Source organism: Myxine glutinosa, chromosome 14 (assembly GCF_964187855.1).
Source record: "Myxine glutinosa chromosome 14, kmMyxGlut1.1, whole genome shotgun sequence".
NCBI lineage: Eukaryota > Metazoa > Chordata > Myxini > Myxiniformes > Myxinidae > Myxine > Myxine glutinosa.
The window spans coordinates 20,980,481-20,998,916 of NC_136274.1; the positions used below are offsets into that span (position 1 = coordinate 20,980,481).

Consider the following 18,436-nt stretch of genomic DNA (forward strand, 5'->3'; position numbering starts at 1 on the left):
AAATGCGAGAAATCGTCCTTGGAGGACAGTGCCTTGTGAAGGTTCCCATGCCAAAGTTACGGCATCACAGAACGACCTTGTTCAAGAGGGTTACAAACCTTTTATTTCAGAGGGGTTTGTGTCACTGGATGGAGACTTGACTAACCAGAGACCTGTTAGGGTATTGAGGGACACAGGAGCACATCAATCTTTGATGCTTGAGGGCATTTTTCCATTGTCAGAAAAGACGGCAACTGGTGTTCGTGTTCTTTTACAGGGGGTTGGTGGCTATGTTAAAGCTCCACTTCATGTCATCCATTTAAAGTCGGATTTGGTGTCAGGACCGGTCACCGTAGGTTTACAAGCCACTCTACCTGTAGAGGGAATCTCTTTTGTTGTCGGGAATGATTTGGCCGGTGGTCAAGTTTCTGGTAACCCGATGTTTGTTGAAAAGCCTAGTATGGAAAATAACACTGCACAGTAAGAGCAGGAGATTCCGGGTATCTTTCCTTCCTGTACCGCGACTCGTGCTATGGGGAGGAAGCGCTCTGAAGAGAAGAGGAAGGTACTGACGTCACACTTTGCACAGACACTTCTTGTCAAGTACCCCGAAACTAAGTGTCAGCACACACAAGTCAGGGATGGAGGCAATGTTGGCAAGCTCTTTGTAGGGGGACTGAACTTCAACACAAAGGAAGATGTTCTGGACTCTGTCTTCGGCAAATATGAACCACTCTTGGAAGTGCGGCTGATAAAAGACAGGGAGACGCAAAAGTCGAGAGGATTTGGCTTTGTCACGTTTGAAAACACAAAGGACGCCAAAGATGCAGAAAAGGATTTGAATGGCAAGGATTTGGATGGTCGGACCATAACAGAAGAGAAGGCAGGCCATGAGAGTCGAAGGGGCTACAGAGGAAGAAAACGTGGAGGTAGTTTCAGGGGTGGCTATGGCTCCCGGGATGGGAGTAGTAGTTTTGGTGGTGGCCGCAGTCGAGATTACTATGGAGGCTCCCAGAGTTACGGCAGCTCCCGAAGGGATGATTATCGGGGTAGTGGCCGAGGAGACCGCTATTCACGTGACTACAGCGACAAGTGCTCCAACCGTGATTATTATGAAAGTTAGGAAGAGTTTGAAGCACTGAATGCTGCGGAGCAGCCGAGCCAAGATTCCTACACGGATTAACAGTGAACTCCACGTTCCTAAAGGCGTCCATGTAGTGAATACTTCCAGGCCTCACCACCCAACCACCATGAAACCTGGCTCTCAGCTCGGCCTCCCTAAAAAAATGCTATAGATTTTCTTGACTTTGGATTTTTGATCACAACCCCTTAACCTTCATTCAAAAAAAATGAAAAATAAAAATCAGAGGTTGATGAGATGGAGTTTGGCTTTGCAGGATTTCAACTTGGAAATTGAGCATGTAAAGGGCAGGGACAATGTCGTTGCTGATGCTTTGTCCAGAGTGAACTAACTTTGGAAATCTCTGTAGGTTGTTTGAAGTTTTGTTGCTTTATTTTTGGGAAATATTGATTATATCGTTGCTCACGAGAATTGATGATTTGGGTGTGAGTTTACTTTTGTTTGTTGGGAGAGTTTTGCCTACAAAGAAAGTTTTCACTATGTTCAAACTTTCTTTCTTGAGGGGGGGGGGGGGGGGGAATGTTACGGATTCGTCACTTCTGTTGTTGTGGTTTTCATCCACTTGAAACATTTCTGGTTCCATGTATTATTATTATTATTGTTGTTTGAGGGAAATAGCAATTATTATTGTCAAAAGGTAAAAAGGTTAATATTTTAAATGAAACAGGAACCAGACGGCGACGAAGAGGAAGAGAGAAAGAAGGCAGAGCGAATGAGTCGGACAAGAAAGAGCCGAGGTACTTGCGGTCTGGAGCGAACGTTGGCGAGCAAGAGTCACGTGTGAACTTTTGGTTTCCCGGGAAAGGGATTCCTGCGACAGAGTTGTTATCGCCGTGACAGATCAACTTGCATGCCAGGTTTTGCGGTGGATTCTGAAGAGAATCATCGTCATCATCGTCGTGCCGCTACGCCACGAGACCGGGCCGTAGGCCACTTTGACTCGCGCGCTTCACGCGTCGAGCAAGGTTTCTTTGCTTCGTCAGCCGTTTTCACCGCTTTCAGACGTATCTGGTGTGCGTGTGTGCACCGTGGCTTTTGAAGATTAATTTGCGGTTCGCTGACTGTGAGCCATGAAAGTACATACCCGAGGGTGTGATCTCTCAGTCGCCTGGAGGGCGCCTTTGGATTTCCCAGTCGCCTTGAGGGCGCCTTTGCCCCGCTTTGGCAGCGGGACTGTTCTTGCCATCCGAACGGGATTCTGGTCTCGATGGGACATCGTTCTGGCGATCGCTGGAGCACATCAACTTTGGCTTGGAGCCGGGAATAAGAGACATTGGGAATGTTCTTGGTTCACTCACTTGGAGCGCAGTGAGTTATATATTACAAAACTGATTGTAACTTCATAGGATATTGATTGTACTTTTGATTCATATTATTGTTGTACTGTTATTCTTGTGTGATCCCAATACAATATTTGTTTGTGAGTAAAAATTGGTGTGGCTTCACCATTGATCTTTGACATACAGAATAACACATTTTTCTGCCATGACTCCTCTCGGGGCTCGGAGGTACACCGTGACCAGGGGGTCGGGGAGGAGCACGTAACAATATAGTGTATACATATATACTGCATATAGTGTATACATATATACTGCATATAGTGTATATATACTGCATACATATATACATATATACTGCATATAGTGTCTACATACACACTGCATATAATGTAAACATATATACTGCATATAGTGTATACATATATACTGCATATGGTGCGTACATATATACTGCATATGGTGTGTACATAGAAACTGCATATAATGCTTACATATATACTGCATATAGTGCATACATATATACTGCATATAATGCATACATATATACTGCATATAGTGTATACATATATACTGCATATAGTGTATACATATATACTGCATATGGTGTATACATATATACTGCATATGGTGCATACATATATGCTGCATATAATGTATACATATATGCTGCATATAATGTATACATATATACTGCATTAGTGTATACATATATACTGCATATGGTGTATACATATATACTGCATATAGTGTATACATATATACTGCATATGGTGTAAACATATATACTGCATATAATGTATACATATATACTGCATATAATGTATACATATATACTGCATATAATGTATACATATATACTGCAGATAGTGTGTACATATACACTGCATATAGTGTATACATATATACTGCATATAGTGTATACATATATACTGCATATGGTGTATACATATATACTGCATATGGTGTATACATATATACTGCATATAATGTATACATATATACTGCATATAATGTATACATATATACTGCATATAGTGTATTCATATATACTGCATATAGTGTATACATATATACTGCATATGGTGTATACATATATACTGCATATAATGTATACATATATACTGCATATTGTGTATACATATATACTGCATGTAGTGTATACATATATACTGCATGTAGTGTATACATATATACTGCATATAGTGTATACATATATACTGCATGTGGTGTATACATATATACTGCATATGGTGTATACATATATACTGCATATAATGTATACATATATACTGCATATTGTGTATACATATATACTGCATATTATGTATACATATATACTGCATATTATGTGTACATATATACTGCATGTAGTGTATACATATATACTGCATGTAGTGTATACATATATACTGCATATAGTGTATACATGTATACTGCATGTGGTGTATACATATATACTGCATATGGTGTATACATATATACTGCATATGGTGTATACATATATACTGCATATAGTGTATACATATATACTGCATATAGTGTATACATATATACTGCATATGGTGTATACATATATACTGCATATAATGTATACATATATACTGCATATTGTGTATACATATATACTGCATGTAGTGTATACATATATACTGCATGTAGTGTATACATATATACTGCATATAGTGTATACATATATACTGCATGTGGTGTATACATATATACTGCATATGAATGAATGAATGAATGAATGATCGTTTTGAGGCCATTTTCCCCTGCGAGAGCGGGGGTTAGCCTTGCGGGCCTCATGACAATCATGGTTCCTTGTTTGAGGCAGTTTTATGGTTGCATATAATGCAACATTATGGTTGCATATATTTATGGTTGCATAGAATATATACTGCATATAATAATATAATACATTATATACTGCACATATACATTGCACATACTTCACATACTGCACACATTGCACATACTGCACATATATACTGCATATATATACATTATATACTGCATATAATAGAATGCATTATACTGCATTATATAATGTATACATATAATGTATACATATATACTGCATATAATGTATACATATATACTGCATATAGTGCATACATATATACTGCAGATAGTGAGGACATATGTACTGCATATAATGTGTACATATATACTGCAGATAGTGTATACATATATATTGCATATAATGTATACATATATACGGCATATAATGTATACATATATACTGCATATAATGTATAGGCCTACATATACACTGCATATGGTGTATACATATATACTGCATATAATGTATACATATATACTGCATATAATGTATAGGCCTACATATATACTGCATATAGTGTATACATATATACTGCTTATAGTGCATACATATATACTGCAGATAGTGTATACATATGTACTGCATATAATGTGAACATATATCCTGCAGATAGTGTATACATATATATTGCATATAATGTATACATATATACTGCATATAATGTATACATATATACTGCATATAATGTATAGGCCTACATATATACTGCATATGGTGTATACATATATACTGCATATAATGTATACATATATACTGCATATAATGTATACATATATACTGCATATAATGTATAGGCCTACATATATACTGCATATAATGTATAGGCCTATATATATACTGCATATGGTGTATACATATATACTGCATATAATGTATACATATATACTGCATATAATGTATACATATATACTGCATATAATGTGTACATATATACTGCAGATAGTGTATACATATATACTGCATATAATGTATAGGCCTACATATATACTGCATATAATGTATAGGCCTACATATATACTGCATATGGTGTATACATATATACTGCATATAATGTATACATATATACTGCATATAATGTATACATATATACTGCATATAATGTATAGGCCTACATATATACTGCATATAGTGTATACATATATACTGCATATAGTGTATACATATATACTGCATATAGTGTATACATATATACTGCATATAGTGTATACATATTTTGAGGATTTAAAACCACCCAGAGGCTTCAGACGTGTTTAACGGGAACAAGACCGAATCAGACACGGTCTGGGCAGTGATTCTTGAGTTTCAATTCCATTCATAAAACACACACGTGGTTGGTGGTGGAGGGGGCTGGGGATTGAATACCCCATCCATTGAGAAGAAAGCAAGACGGGAAGAATGGGCGGAGCGAGGGATTACCGTGGGATGTGGAGGTGGGAGGAGGTGAAGTGGAGGTGGGTGGGGCTACACGTGGGTTTTTTTTAAGTCGGGGAGGAGGAAAGAGAGCTTGAGATGAACCGGACAATCTGCAGGTGAGACGGAGCAGCAGCGGTTTGGAAGGAGGTAAGTTTCGTCAGAGTTACTTCGCTTCAGTCTCGGACACAATTGCAGGAAGAAACTTGAAACGTGTTAATTTGTCCGGGTGGACATTCTTGTCCCAGAGACACGTTGCCATCGTTACCATCGATCAATACTGACATGTAATACAAAATTTCAGATCCTCTCAAAGTCTCTTCCATTCCATTGCGGAGCTGGATCTACAAACCGCCGTCGCTGGGCTGCAGGGGCTCTCCGCCGGCCCCATGGCGCCCCTGGCGTTGTCGGGTCTCGCCCTGGGGACCCCGGATGCCGTAGGCCTCGGCGGTGTCCCACCAGCACCACCTTTCCTGATGCAAGGTCCGGTGGGCGCTCTGCGGCGGCGACAGCTGTACTGCAGGACGGGCCACCATTTGGAGATCCGTGGTGACGGCTCCGTTGGCGGGACACGTCGGGACCACAGTCGTTTCGGTAAGTCTGAGAGTGGAGGCACCTGGACCCGTGGAGGTGTCTCGTTCGAGGTTATGGTTTGTACTCTACAAATGGATGTTCTACTATCACTTCTCTGTGCTCAAATCAATGTTTTCACTTTGCGTTTCATCAACATGCCTTGGAATTTATCATCCGTGATGAAAGCCTGAAGAGTCACAAGGAAATAAGAGGTGGAGATAGAAGTTAGGATTCAAGGATGCACGACTCGACCTGGGATTGGGAGAATAGAGGAGGAATGGGGAGAAGAGAGCGGGAATGGGGTGAAGAGAGGGGGAATTGGGAGAAGAGAGAGGGAATTGGGAGAAGAGAGAGGAAATTGGGAGAAGAGAGAGGGAATTGGGCGAAGAGAGGGGGAATTAGGAGAAGAGAGAGGGAATTGGGAGAAGAGAGGAGGAATTGGGAGAAGAGAGAGGGAATTGGGAGAAGAGAGGAGGAATTGGGAGAAGAGAGAGGGAATTGGGAGAAGAGAGGAGGAATTGGGAGAAGAGAGGAGGAATTGGGAGAAGAGAGGGGAAATTGGGAGAAGAGAGGGGAAATTGGGAACACAGAGAGGAAATTAGGAGAAGAGAGAGGGAATTAGGAGAAGAGAGGAGGAATTGGGAGAAGAGAGAGGGAATTGGGAGAAGAGAGGAGGAATTGGGAGAAGAGAGGGGAAATTGGGAGAAGAGAGGGGAAATTGAGAACAGAGAGAGGAAATTGGGAGAAGAGAGAGGGAATTGGGAGAAGAGAGAGGGAATTGGGAGAAGAGAGAGGGAATTGGGAGAAGAGAGAGGGAATTGGGAGAAGAGAGAGGGAATTGGGAGAAGAGAGAGGGAATTGGGAGAAGAGAGAGGGAATTGGGAGAAGAGAGGGAATTGGGAGAAGAGAGGAAATTGGGAGAAGAGAGAGGGAATTGGGAGAAGAGAGAGGGAATTGGGAGAAGAGAGAGGGAATTGGGAGAAGAGAGAGGAAATTGGGAGAAGAGAGAGGGAAATTGGGAGAAGAGAGAGGGAATTGGGAGAAGAGAGAGGGAATTGGGAGAAGAGAGAGGAAATTGGGAGAAGAGAGAGGAAATTGGGAGAAGAGAGAGGGAATTGGGCGAAGAGAGGGGGAATTAGGAGAAGAGAGAGGGAATTGGGAGAAGAGAGGAGGAATTGGGAGAAGAGAGAGGGAATTGGGAGAAGAGAGGAGGAATTGGGAGAAGAGAGAGGGAATTGGGAGAAGAGAGAGGGAATTGGGAGAAGAGAGAGGGAATTGGGAGAAGAGAGAGGAAATTGGGAGAAGAGAGAGGGAATTGGGAGAAGAGAGAGGAAATTGGGAGAAGAGAGAGGGAATTAGAAGAGAGGAAATTGGGAGAAGAGAGAGGGAATTGGGAGAAGAGAGAGGGACTTGGGAGAAGAGAGAGGAAATTGGGAGAAGAGAGAGGGAATTGGGAGAAGAGAGAGGGAATTGGGAGAAGAGAGAGGGAAATGGGAGAAGAGAGAGGGAATTGGGAGAAGAGAGGGGGAATTGGGAGAAGAGAGAGGGAATTGGGAGAAGAGAGGGAATTGGGAGAAGAGAGAGGAAATTGGGAGAAGAGAGAGGGAATTGGGAGAAGAGAGAGGAAAGTGGGAGAAGAGAGAGGGAATTGGGAGAAGAGAGAGGGAATTGGGAGAAGAGAGAGGGAATTGGGAGAAGAGAGGGGGAATTGGGAGAAGAGAGAGGGAATTGGGAGAAGAGAGGAAATTGGGAGAAGAGAGAGGGAATTGGGAGAAGAGAGAGGAAATTGGGAGAAGATAGAGGGAATTGGGAGAAGAGAGAGGAAATTGGGAGAAGAGAGAGGGAATTGGGAGAAGAGAGAGGGAATTGGGAGAAGAGAGAGGGAATTGGGAGAAGAGAGAGAGAATTGGGAGAAGAGAGAGGGAATTGGGAGAAGAGAGGGGAAATTGGGAGAAGAGAGGGGAAATTGGGAACAGAGAGGGGAAATTGGGAGAAGAGAGGGGAAATTGGGAGAAGAGAGGGGAAATTGGGAACAGAGAGGGGAAATTGGGAACAGAGAGGGGAAATTGGGAACAGAGAGGGGAAATTGGGAACAGAGAGGGGAAATTGGGAACAGAGCGGGGAAATTGGGAACAGAGAGGGGAAATTGGGAACAGAGAGGGGAAATTGGGAGAAGAGAGAGGGAATTGGGAGAAGAGAGAGGGAATTGGGAGAAGAGAGAGGGAATTGGGAGAAGAGAGAGGGAATTGGGAGAAGAGAGGGGAAATTGGGAGAAGAGAGGGGAAATTGGGAGAAGAGAGAGGGAATTGGGAGAAGAGAGGGGAAATTGGGAGAAGAGAGGGGAAATTGGGAACAGAGAGGGGAAATTGGGAACAGAGAGGGGAAATTGGGAACAGAGAGGGGAAATTGGGAACAGAGAGGGGAAATTGGGAACAGAGAGGGGAAATTGGGAACAGAGAGGGGAAATTGGGAACAGAGCAGGGAAATTGGGAACAGAGAGGGGAAATTGGGAACAGAGAGGATCATTGGGAGCAGAGAGAGGAAATTGGGAGAAGAGAGAGGGAATTGGGAGAAGAGAGAGGGAATTGGGAGAAGAGAGAGGGAATTGGGAGAAGAGAGAGGGAATTGGGAGAAGAGAGAGGGAATTGGGAGAAGAGAGAGGGAATTGGGAGAAGAGAGGGGAAATTGGGAACAGAGAGGGGAAATTGGGAACAGAGAGGGGAAATTGGGAACAGAGAGGGGAAATTGGGAACAGAGAGGGGAAATTGGGAACAGAGAGGGGACATTGGGAACAGAGAGGGGACATTGGGAACAGAGAGGGGAAATTGGAACCAGAGAGGGGAAATTTGGAGCAGAGAGGGGAAATTTGGAGCAGAGAGGGGAAATTGGGAGAAGAGAGCAGGGGGAATTGGGAGAAGAGAGGGTAAATTGGGAACAGAGAGGGAAAATTGGGAGAAGAGAGCAGGGGGAATTGGGAGAAGAGAGGGAAAATTGAGAGAAGAGAGGATCATTGGGAGAAAAGAGGATCATTGAGAGAAGAGAGGGGGAATTGGGAGAAGAGAGGGGAAATTGGGAGCAGAGAGGGGAAATTGGGAGCAGAGGGGGAAATTGGGAGCAGAGGGGGAAATTGGGAGCAGAGAGGGGAAATTGGGAGCAGAGAGGGGAAATTGGGAGCAGAGAGGGGAAATTGGGAGCAGAGAGGGGAAATTGGGAGGAGAGAGGGGAAATTGGGAGAAGAGAGGGGGAATTGGGAGAAGAGAGGGGGAATTGGGAGAAGAGAGGGGGAATTGGGAGAAGAGAGGGGGAATTGGGAGAAGAGAGGGGGAATTGGGAGAAGAGGGGGGCAATTTCAATAAGTAAAAGAAGGAGGTCATGAAAACATGTGGATGTATAAAGTCAGGGGGGAAGAGGTGAATGTAGGTTAAAGGCAAGGGAAAGGGAAAGAAGTGAACATCGGTGGGTGTCAGGGGAAGAAGTGAATGTTGAAAGAGTTGAGTGGAAGAGGTGAATGTAGGACACCAAGGGGAGAGGTGAACATCTAAGGAAATCAGGGTAAAGAGGTGAATGTAGGTGGTGGTCAGGGGAAGAAGTGAATGTTGAAAGAGTTGAGGGGGAAGAGGTGAATGTTTAAGAGGTCAAGGGGAAATGGTGAACATTGGAGGTCAGGGGAAATCGGTGAACGTAGGTAGAGAAGAGGTCAATCATTATAGGAGAAGGTCAGGGTAAGAAGTGAACGTCGAGAAGGTCATCGGAAAGAGGTGACCATTGGAGAAGGTCAAGGGAGGAAGAGGTGAATGTAGGTTGTGGTCAGGGAAGGAGGTGAATGTAGGAGTTGAGGGGATGAGGTGAATATATGAGTTGAGAGGAAGAGTTGGATTTCGAGAAGGTCAATGGAAAGAGGTGAACATCAAAGAAAGTCAGGGGAGGAGGTGGACGTAAGAGTTGAAGAGAAAGAGGTGGACTTTAAAGGTGATCAAGCGAACATAGGAGGTCAACGAAAGGTGAACGAAGTAAGAGGTGAACATAGAGTTGGTCAGGGAAAGAGGTGAACATAGGAGGAGTGGAGGTGAAGAGGTTAATGTAGATGGCCAGGTGAAGAGGTGAATGTCTGGGAAGATCGAGGGACGATGTCAAAGTAGGCCTAGGACAGGGCAAATCCATGAAACGGAGGTCAAGGAGAAAAGGTCAATATAGCTCAGGAGAAGAGGTGAACATCGGATAAGGTCAGGGGAAGAGATCAATGTCAGAGGAGGTCAAGAGGCAAACACCAGAGGTCATGGGGCATTGGTGGTATTGTGGATGACCTCCGTCAGTAAAACACGAAGATAAATAGATTCTGGTGAAAATATGGTTTTCATCGCTGGAGGAATCATTTCAAGTCTGTGTGCTGACGTTAGTGTCCATTCTCTGCTTTCCCGTTAATGGGAATAATAAATGGCAATAATTAATTTATTCAAACATTTAAAACCAAACATCACAAAATTACAAACTTTTGAAAATTGTTGGAGGAAGAAGGTGGTCTACGTGCAATAGGTATTTATGTCGGACAGTACCACAGGTACTGGAATTCAAATATGACGTCTCCTGTCACATTCCTTCGGGAGTAAAAGGCCCGGACAGAGAAGGGAAGGCCAAATTCCAGGGATTGAAATAATTTTTAATATTTGCACTTAACAAGAATGAGATGGGGTGTGGGTACATTGATGTGAATTTTCATTTTTAGGCCAAATTCTGGTCATTTTGGGCACAGCTGATGCTGATGCAGTGCCTGATGCTGATGCAGTGTAGGTTAGGGCAACAATTTGTAATTTGTTCATGGTGCCGGTGATAGCTCGCCTACTCTTCGTGAAGAACGCCATGGGATCTTTAACAACCATCGACTGATGCAGGCAGATGGGACTCGAGTATTTGTTTAGGGGATATTAAGTACTACATTATAGGGTGGGGGTTCCCATTGATCGAAAGTAGAGTGAGTAAAGGAAGGGAAAGGTGACAGGGCAAAAGATGGAGATAGGAGGGGCGAGGGGTAGGAGAAAAAGGGAGGGACGAAAAGTGAGATGAAAGGAGTGAGGTGGGGGTTGGAGGAGGGTTGGGGGCAAAATATGGGCAGCTCACACATAAACTGCATGCTCCGAGATGCAGCACAACCTCATTTACAGGATCAACATGGTGGTTTGTGTTCGCACGGAGTTTCAATCCTGCAAATGGACCAACTTGGGTGCAGACGGTGCTGACGTGGGTGCCGTGTGCATCTACGGTTCTCGCAAGGCCCCAGGGGACGCACCAAAGCAGACATGGCAGAGGAAGAACCAAACTCGTTCTTCAACTTTATGTCTTCTCTCCTCAAGTGTGCAAACCTTCTCTCCGTGAAAGCGTCCAGGTATTGAGTTTGGGGGCGAGGAGGGGTCTCGACTCCTTGACATTCCTCCGGGGAAGAACGACACGATGTTCTGAACGGCTTTAGTGGATCAACCGTGAATGTTGCACAGTGGTCGTGCTGGTCCGCTCTGGGTCAGTCACACACACACACACACACACACACACACACACCACCCACACCCCCCCCCCCCCCCCACACACACACACACACACACACACCGCGGGTACACCAGCACATCTGCTTTTCTTTACTCTCGGACAACCACAGGATGGCGAGGTGAACTTTTAACCACTTTTGTGAGGTTGTTGGGTTTAGTTAAGGTTTCCTTCTTCTTCTTAGAAAACCCATCACGGTGAAATTACTGCAATTGGGGCCCGACTCCACTGAGGGCCAGCGTGGTGAAAGGGACCAATAAAAGCACATGGTTCGTGGCGGTTCCTCCGTTTGCCACCGGCTTGGTAACAGGCAAATCCACACCTGTTCACGCTGAACTGTTTTCCAGCCGTCACGTTGTTCGGAAAGCCAAACAAATAGGGCCACAAAAGGCACAGCTCAAATCCTTTACCATCGAGACCGGGAGCTAATCTCCTTGGGCGCACACCTATTCTGAGTTTGTCGAGGCAGAGCTCAGTTATGATCGTCAGAGCGCTATCCAAGCTGTTCCAATTTGTCAGACAAGCAGACAGTCGGTCACGGTCTGAAGAGGAAGGCGAGCAGAAAGCATGGATCTCTTAACATCACATAGCTCCATCTTCTGTGGGTTTTTTTTCTGATGAGCAGACATCGATGGACCCCAGCATTGCGAGAAGATCAAACATTCTCAACAACAAAGGATTTTGCAGTCCTGCTTTATCCATTCAACTTGTGAAGGGAACTGAAACGCAAACCTGGGTGGTGTACGCGTGACACACCTGTCGGCTTTTGGGAAATCGAAACTTCTGGTCCAAGTTACAATTCAAATGACCCTCATCGAGAGTGCTTTTTCTCGATACGAGGGAACGAGTACTCATTTCCGGGTGATGTTTTTCAGAGATTTTCTTGACAACCGTGTCCAACTTGCTGAAAGCAATATGCACACACCATGGCCTCACCAACTCTGAGGACACCTCGCCATATTGGTTTGCCCAAATGAAGGAAAGAGGAGGCTAACCCCCACTCTCGCAGGGAAAATGGCCTTAAAATGCCTGTTGTTTAGTCTGTAGGCTTACGTAACATTTTCCAGGTTTGTCATTTTTTGGGATAAATTATTGGCTCTCATGTCTAAACACATCTAGAAACTTCACTGATTAAGAAAAAAAGGGTGCCAGTTTTTCCATTAACATTTCGGGCCTCCATTTTGAATTTCAAAATGGCCGCCACCAAAACTCAATTTCTTAAAAAATATTTGCCAATTAACGATACTATTCATTCAAATGTCACGCAATATTTATTCCATTTTATCTAAACTCATATATAGGGGTCAACAATTCATTGGAAACAAAATGAGAGCACTCGAAATACTCTAAATTAGCAAAAACCAAAGATGGCCACCAAATGTCAGACTTTTTTAATGGAAAATGCCATAACTTTTTAACCATTGGACATAGGAAGATGTTTTTGGTGTCTAACCATATGTTTTGGCATATGAGGATTCCAATAATAACAACATATTTATGATTCAAACACTCTTCACCAATCCTCCAAAACATTTAATAGAAATAATGTAGAACATGTAATTCAATATAAATTTATTTGGGCGGTTATCGAACTTGAAGATGGGTAATTTTTAAAGGTACAACATGTGTGAATCAGGTGTCAACGTTACGGATTAAATGTTCCTAAAAATGGCCCAAAATGGCCCTAAAATTAATGGCCCTAAATGTTAATGGGAAAAAACTAGCACCCATTTTTTTCTTAATCAGTGATGTTTCTAGATGTGTTCAAACATGAATGCCAAGAATCTACCCAAAATTTTGCTTTTTTTTTTCACATAAGCCCACAGACTACTTGTTTGTATATGAAGGAAGGAGGTGTGTTGACATTTTCAGGGTGTTTAGCAGATAAAATTTATTTGGATGAATGTTAAACAGGCAATCGATATCTCCATTACAGGAATTTTGGAGTTCGTCAGCTTGGCAGTCGGAATGGTGAGCATTCGGGGTGTGGAGAGCGGGCTCTACCTGGCCATGAATGAGCAGGGTGACCTGTTTGGATCGGTAAGCACCGCATTGCTTTCATGCTCGGACACGTCTCACACTGACCACGACACCCTCTCTCTCTCTTTTTTTTTTTGCATTTCGTTTTAACTTAGTCAGAAATTGAAGTTTGAAGTTGATGTTGAAAGGTGTAAGATAAGGTGACAAAATTGAAGGCGGGAATGGAACACGTGAGAAAGCATTCAGCCGCGGCCCAACTACGGTGCCTTTCGACACGAGCAAAATCTTTTGTCTCTGCGCAATGCAGTTCCCGAGAGTGTCGTTGTGGGTGGGTGGCGAGATGCACTGCAGGCACAGCTAACGGCCGAGTGCCTCTTCTGGGAGCAATTGGAGGAGAACTGGTACAACACGTACTGCAGCGTGCTGCGGCGAGGGGAGGCAGATCGGCGAGGGGAGGCAGATCGGCGAGGGGAGGCAGATCGGCGATGGGAGGCAGATCGGCGGCGAGGGGAGGCAGATCGGCGAGGGGAGGCAGATCGGCGATACTGCGTCGCTCTCAACCGGGACGGGAGTCCGCGTGTCGGCTGGCGGACGAGGCGGCGGCAGCGCTCTTCTCACTTTCTGCCGAGATCCGTGGACCCGGAAAAGGTGCCGGACCTGTACGGAGATCTCGTCTTCAGGCTGATGCAGGAATCCAGCAGGGCTCGGGGACTGGGCATGGCGGAGTGATCACGGACACGGAACTGCATCTATGACCAAAGCAAAACGACGGAATCGCATCATCAGCGATGGGTTCAAGGGAAACCCCAGGCTGGGTTTTTACGATGAAATTCTGAGCCTATGCACGAGGTTAACCGGAAACATGTAGGTTAAACATGTAGCAAGAATACTTTATATTTTAATTCAAATTTCGTTTTGCCCTTCGGAAGAAGTCCGAGTGAACATTGAAGGATTTCTTAAATACTTTGTTAGGACGAATACCTCGATATTGCAAAAAAGATAAAGTTGTGCTCTTCTCTTTTATTTATTTTTTAAATTCCTTTTGGAGCAATTGCTGAAAACTAGTGATGTCAGATTTCCTACTTCGGTTTCATCGGATCATTGTGCTGAACAGATAACCTGTTAAGTTGGAGAGGGTAAGAAAGTGTAACAACTTAAACAACAATCTATTTTCCGAGGGACTTGAGCAATTCCATAAATGGCAAAATTTGGAGGAAGCATCCACTGGCACAAGTCGAGCCACCAAGTTGAGGCGGTGGTAACGGCCAAGTTATTTATTAAACTCATGGGAAATTTACTTCCATCTATTTATTAAATTTTAAAATGAAATCCCATTTCCACACTGGAGTGTCAATGACAATAAATATCATGTTGTCCACCACTGTCGTCAAAATCTGCTTTATTTATCCCACCATATAGTTAGTCTGCAAGGGCTTTTTCGAGATTTGTCCGATCGTCGTCAAACAAACGCTGAATGTCTTTCTTGACCCCATTCTGCCATTTTCAGATGATTAATGTCCCAAATACCGTTTTTTCACTTTCCTCATTCAAAATCACTTCAAGGAATGTGTTACAGGCTCCAGTTGAACATCTCTGAACGACATCCAACACCTCGGTGTGTACAACAAAATGTTACCACCACATCAACAACTACCACCACATTTTACGGCCATTATCCCCTTTTTAAGTGGTTGATGAATGATGGAATTCCTCCACATGGATCGATTCATTGCATCTGTTTCATGCCATCCCAAACATTCCACATATTTCTTGGCATTTTCAATCCGTGTCTTTTTCAGACTTGTCTTGACTCTCGGCTTTCTTCCTTCTACCACGAGCTTTTATTGCTTTCTTTACAGCTTCATCTTCTGACCCTCATTGCACATGACGATACCAATAATGTCTTCTCTTCTGAAGTTCTTCTTTACTGGTATTGATTTGTAATTCTATTCCGGATTTCTCAGCTCAGAATTCTTTATTTCAGAGACAATCCATTCATCCATTCTCGTGTTTGTTCGTTCCACTCTTTCCACATCTTCAATCCACATCGCACTGATACAAGCTTTATCAAGATTCTTTCCTACAAATGCCATTTTTCCATCTTGAAGTGTACCCATTCCATAAGAGAGACAAAAAGACAGACAGGTCCTCTGAAGTCGTCTCCACCCCAAAGGTAATTACATTTTTCAAAGTGGGTGGAAAAGGACAAAGAGAGATAGAGACAAAGAGGGATAGAGACAAAGACAGAGAGAGAAAGAGACAGACAGACAGAGACAGAGACAGAGAGAGAGAGAGAGAGAGAGAGAGAGAGAGAGAGAGACACACACACACAGAGAGAGAGAGGACTCACCTTTGAGCAGTCATCTGGGTTTGATTCGGGACCCAACCAAAATGTCACCTTGGAGTGATTCTTAGGCAGGACATCGATGAGTGCGCAGTCCATCGTATGGGCCGATAGGTCAGGGTACCCTCTGCCAGCATTTGTTGCTGGTGGACGTCATTTAGATCCCACGACGTTGTTCACAAAGAGGAGGCCATTGTTTGCCGGCACTCTGGACAAATTCCAAATTTGCACCCTGAACTACACCGCAATGGTGGCGCAGCTGCATTCCCATAAACAGTCCACCCGGCAGACATGTGTTACATGCAACTGGATTAATTCCCCAAGGTATGGTTTTTGACATCTTTGTGGTTTCACCTCAACATACCGATGGCCTCTGCTTGTGCAGCCATTGATGTTGACCATAGTGCGATTGCCCAGTGTCATCACAAAGCAAATTCTAAACCGACAGGCAAACCCGGAAATCGTTGCACGTGTGTTCTTACCAATGGAAGTTCTGCAGTTGTTACAAACATCATACAATACTCCATCCGCCAGTCTCCTGACATACCCGGTGAAACCAAAGAGCGACAATGGAAGAGAAGGCACTGGAGATGCAAATTGCTATGAAATAAAGTGCACACAATCTGACCTCATGTCATGTGACACGGTTTTGACACTGCATACCAGCCCTGTCGTCGGTGAGCGGCCAAAGAATACGGTGCAGGGCTTGGATGTTAATTCTAACATCTGCTCGTACCAGGTGTGATAGGTTAGAGGAAGTGATCCCCTGCCATTCTGACTGCAGGTCTTTCACACTTCATGCCCATCGTTTTTCAGCCCACAATTCTTCAGCACACCCACAAACCCTGCACCCTGGACTTGTCACTACACAAAACCTGTTCCCACATTTCAAGGCCCGAGGGCAGTCATTTGTCACACTGTGCCTTGCAACGACATATATATATATATATATATATATATATATATATATATATATATATATATATATATATATATATATATATATATATATATATAAACCACAATGATGAAAGGCTCGTGTGCAGTTTTGCTCCTCTGATATTCCGTGTTACAAGGTTTGACAAACTAACTCAGGCCTTGCGTTTTATGGAACGCCACACGGTTCTCTCTTCTCTCTTGAGGCGATTTTGTATGGTGTGCGAGATTGATGGTCAGAGATGATACTGACCCGCCATCTTCCAATTCATTATGACATTCTCCACGGTTGATTGAAGATGGCGAGGTTGCTTGACCGTCCTGGTGGAGGTGATCACTTCCTCCCAGCTGATTACCAATCGATACGGGGGCTGCCTCCGCAATCTACAATTTTACCAAGCAAGAAAATTGGAAGATCATGACGAAAAAATAACTTTGATAATCTGATACCAACCAAAGACCTCCAAGGCACAGATAGTGTTGTATCATGACAACGTCAAGTCAAAATGGTGTCGAGGACACAACCAGACTCTATTAGCAAGGAAAACAAAACAACAACAGGCATTTTAAGGCCATTTTCCCTGCTAGAGCGGGGGTTAGCCTTGCGGTCCCCATGACAATGTTCTCCATTTTGCCCTATTTTCTGCATCTCCCCTTGTTAACCCCCTTGCCCGCATTTCTTCTTCGACCATCCATTGTTCGATCCATCCATCCATCTTCGACCATCCCCAAAAAACCCAAACACAAGTCTTTCTCGGTCTTCCCCGTCCTCTACTTCCTTCTACATTCATTTCCATCACTCTTCTCAACCAGTCACTTTCATCCTTCCTCAACACATGACCAAACCATCTCAACCTGTTCCTCTTCACAGCATCAATCACAGGCTCTATTCCCATCATCTGTCGCAATTCATCATTTGTCTTCCTCTCTCTCAACGATACTCCGCACATCCATCAAACCATTCGCATTTCCACCCTTTCCAGCCTTCGTTGCTGCTCTACGTTCATTACCCATGTCTCACTCCCATAAATCATAACACTTCTCACATGCAGCATACACCTTTCCCTTCAGCTTCAATGACACTCCCCTCCTCGTCAGCACGCCACTCAGCTCCCAAAACTTCTTCCATGCACATCTCACTCGAGCAACCGTTGCCGAGTCTGATCCACCTTCTCCATTCAGCATGTCTCCTAGGTAACAAAATGTTTTCACACCTTCCAGCTTCACGCCATCTCCAAGATCCAACTCGACATTTCCTCCATCTGCAGCTCCCTCTGTGCACACCTTACACTTGAATGTAGCTGCCACACTGGTTAATGACCCTGTCAAGCCACTGCATTTTTGATGAACCCACTCAGCGCACATTGTACATTGAATGGAATTCACTCTGACACCCTTCCTGCAAACAGCACAGG

General features: G+C 43.9%; 1 protein-coding gene across 1 annotated transcript; it reads left to right on the top strand.

Moving 5' to 3' along the window:
• The first annotated feature begins 6,042 nt into the window (after window positions 1-6,042).
• LOC137439224 (fibroblast growth factor 9-like) lies at window positions 6,043-14,518 on the top strand. Its single transcript, XM_078767945.1, has 3 exons — window positions 6,043-6,247; window positions 13,698-13,801; window positions 13,988-14,518. Exons 1-3 carry the CDS (start codon window positions 6,043-6,045, stop codon window positions 14,468-14,470), a joined length of 792 nt encoding a protein of 263 aa, XP_078624071.1. The 3' UTR covers window positions 14,471-14,518.
• The last annotated feature ends 3,918 nt before the right edge of the window (window positions 14,519-18,436 follow it).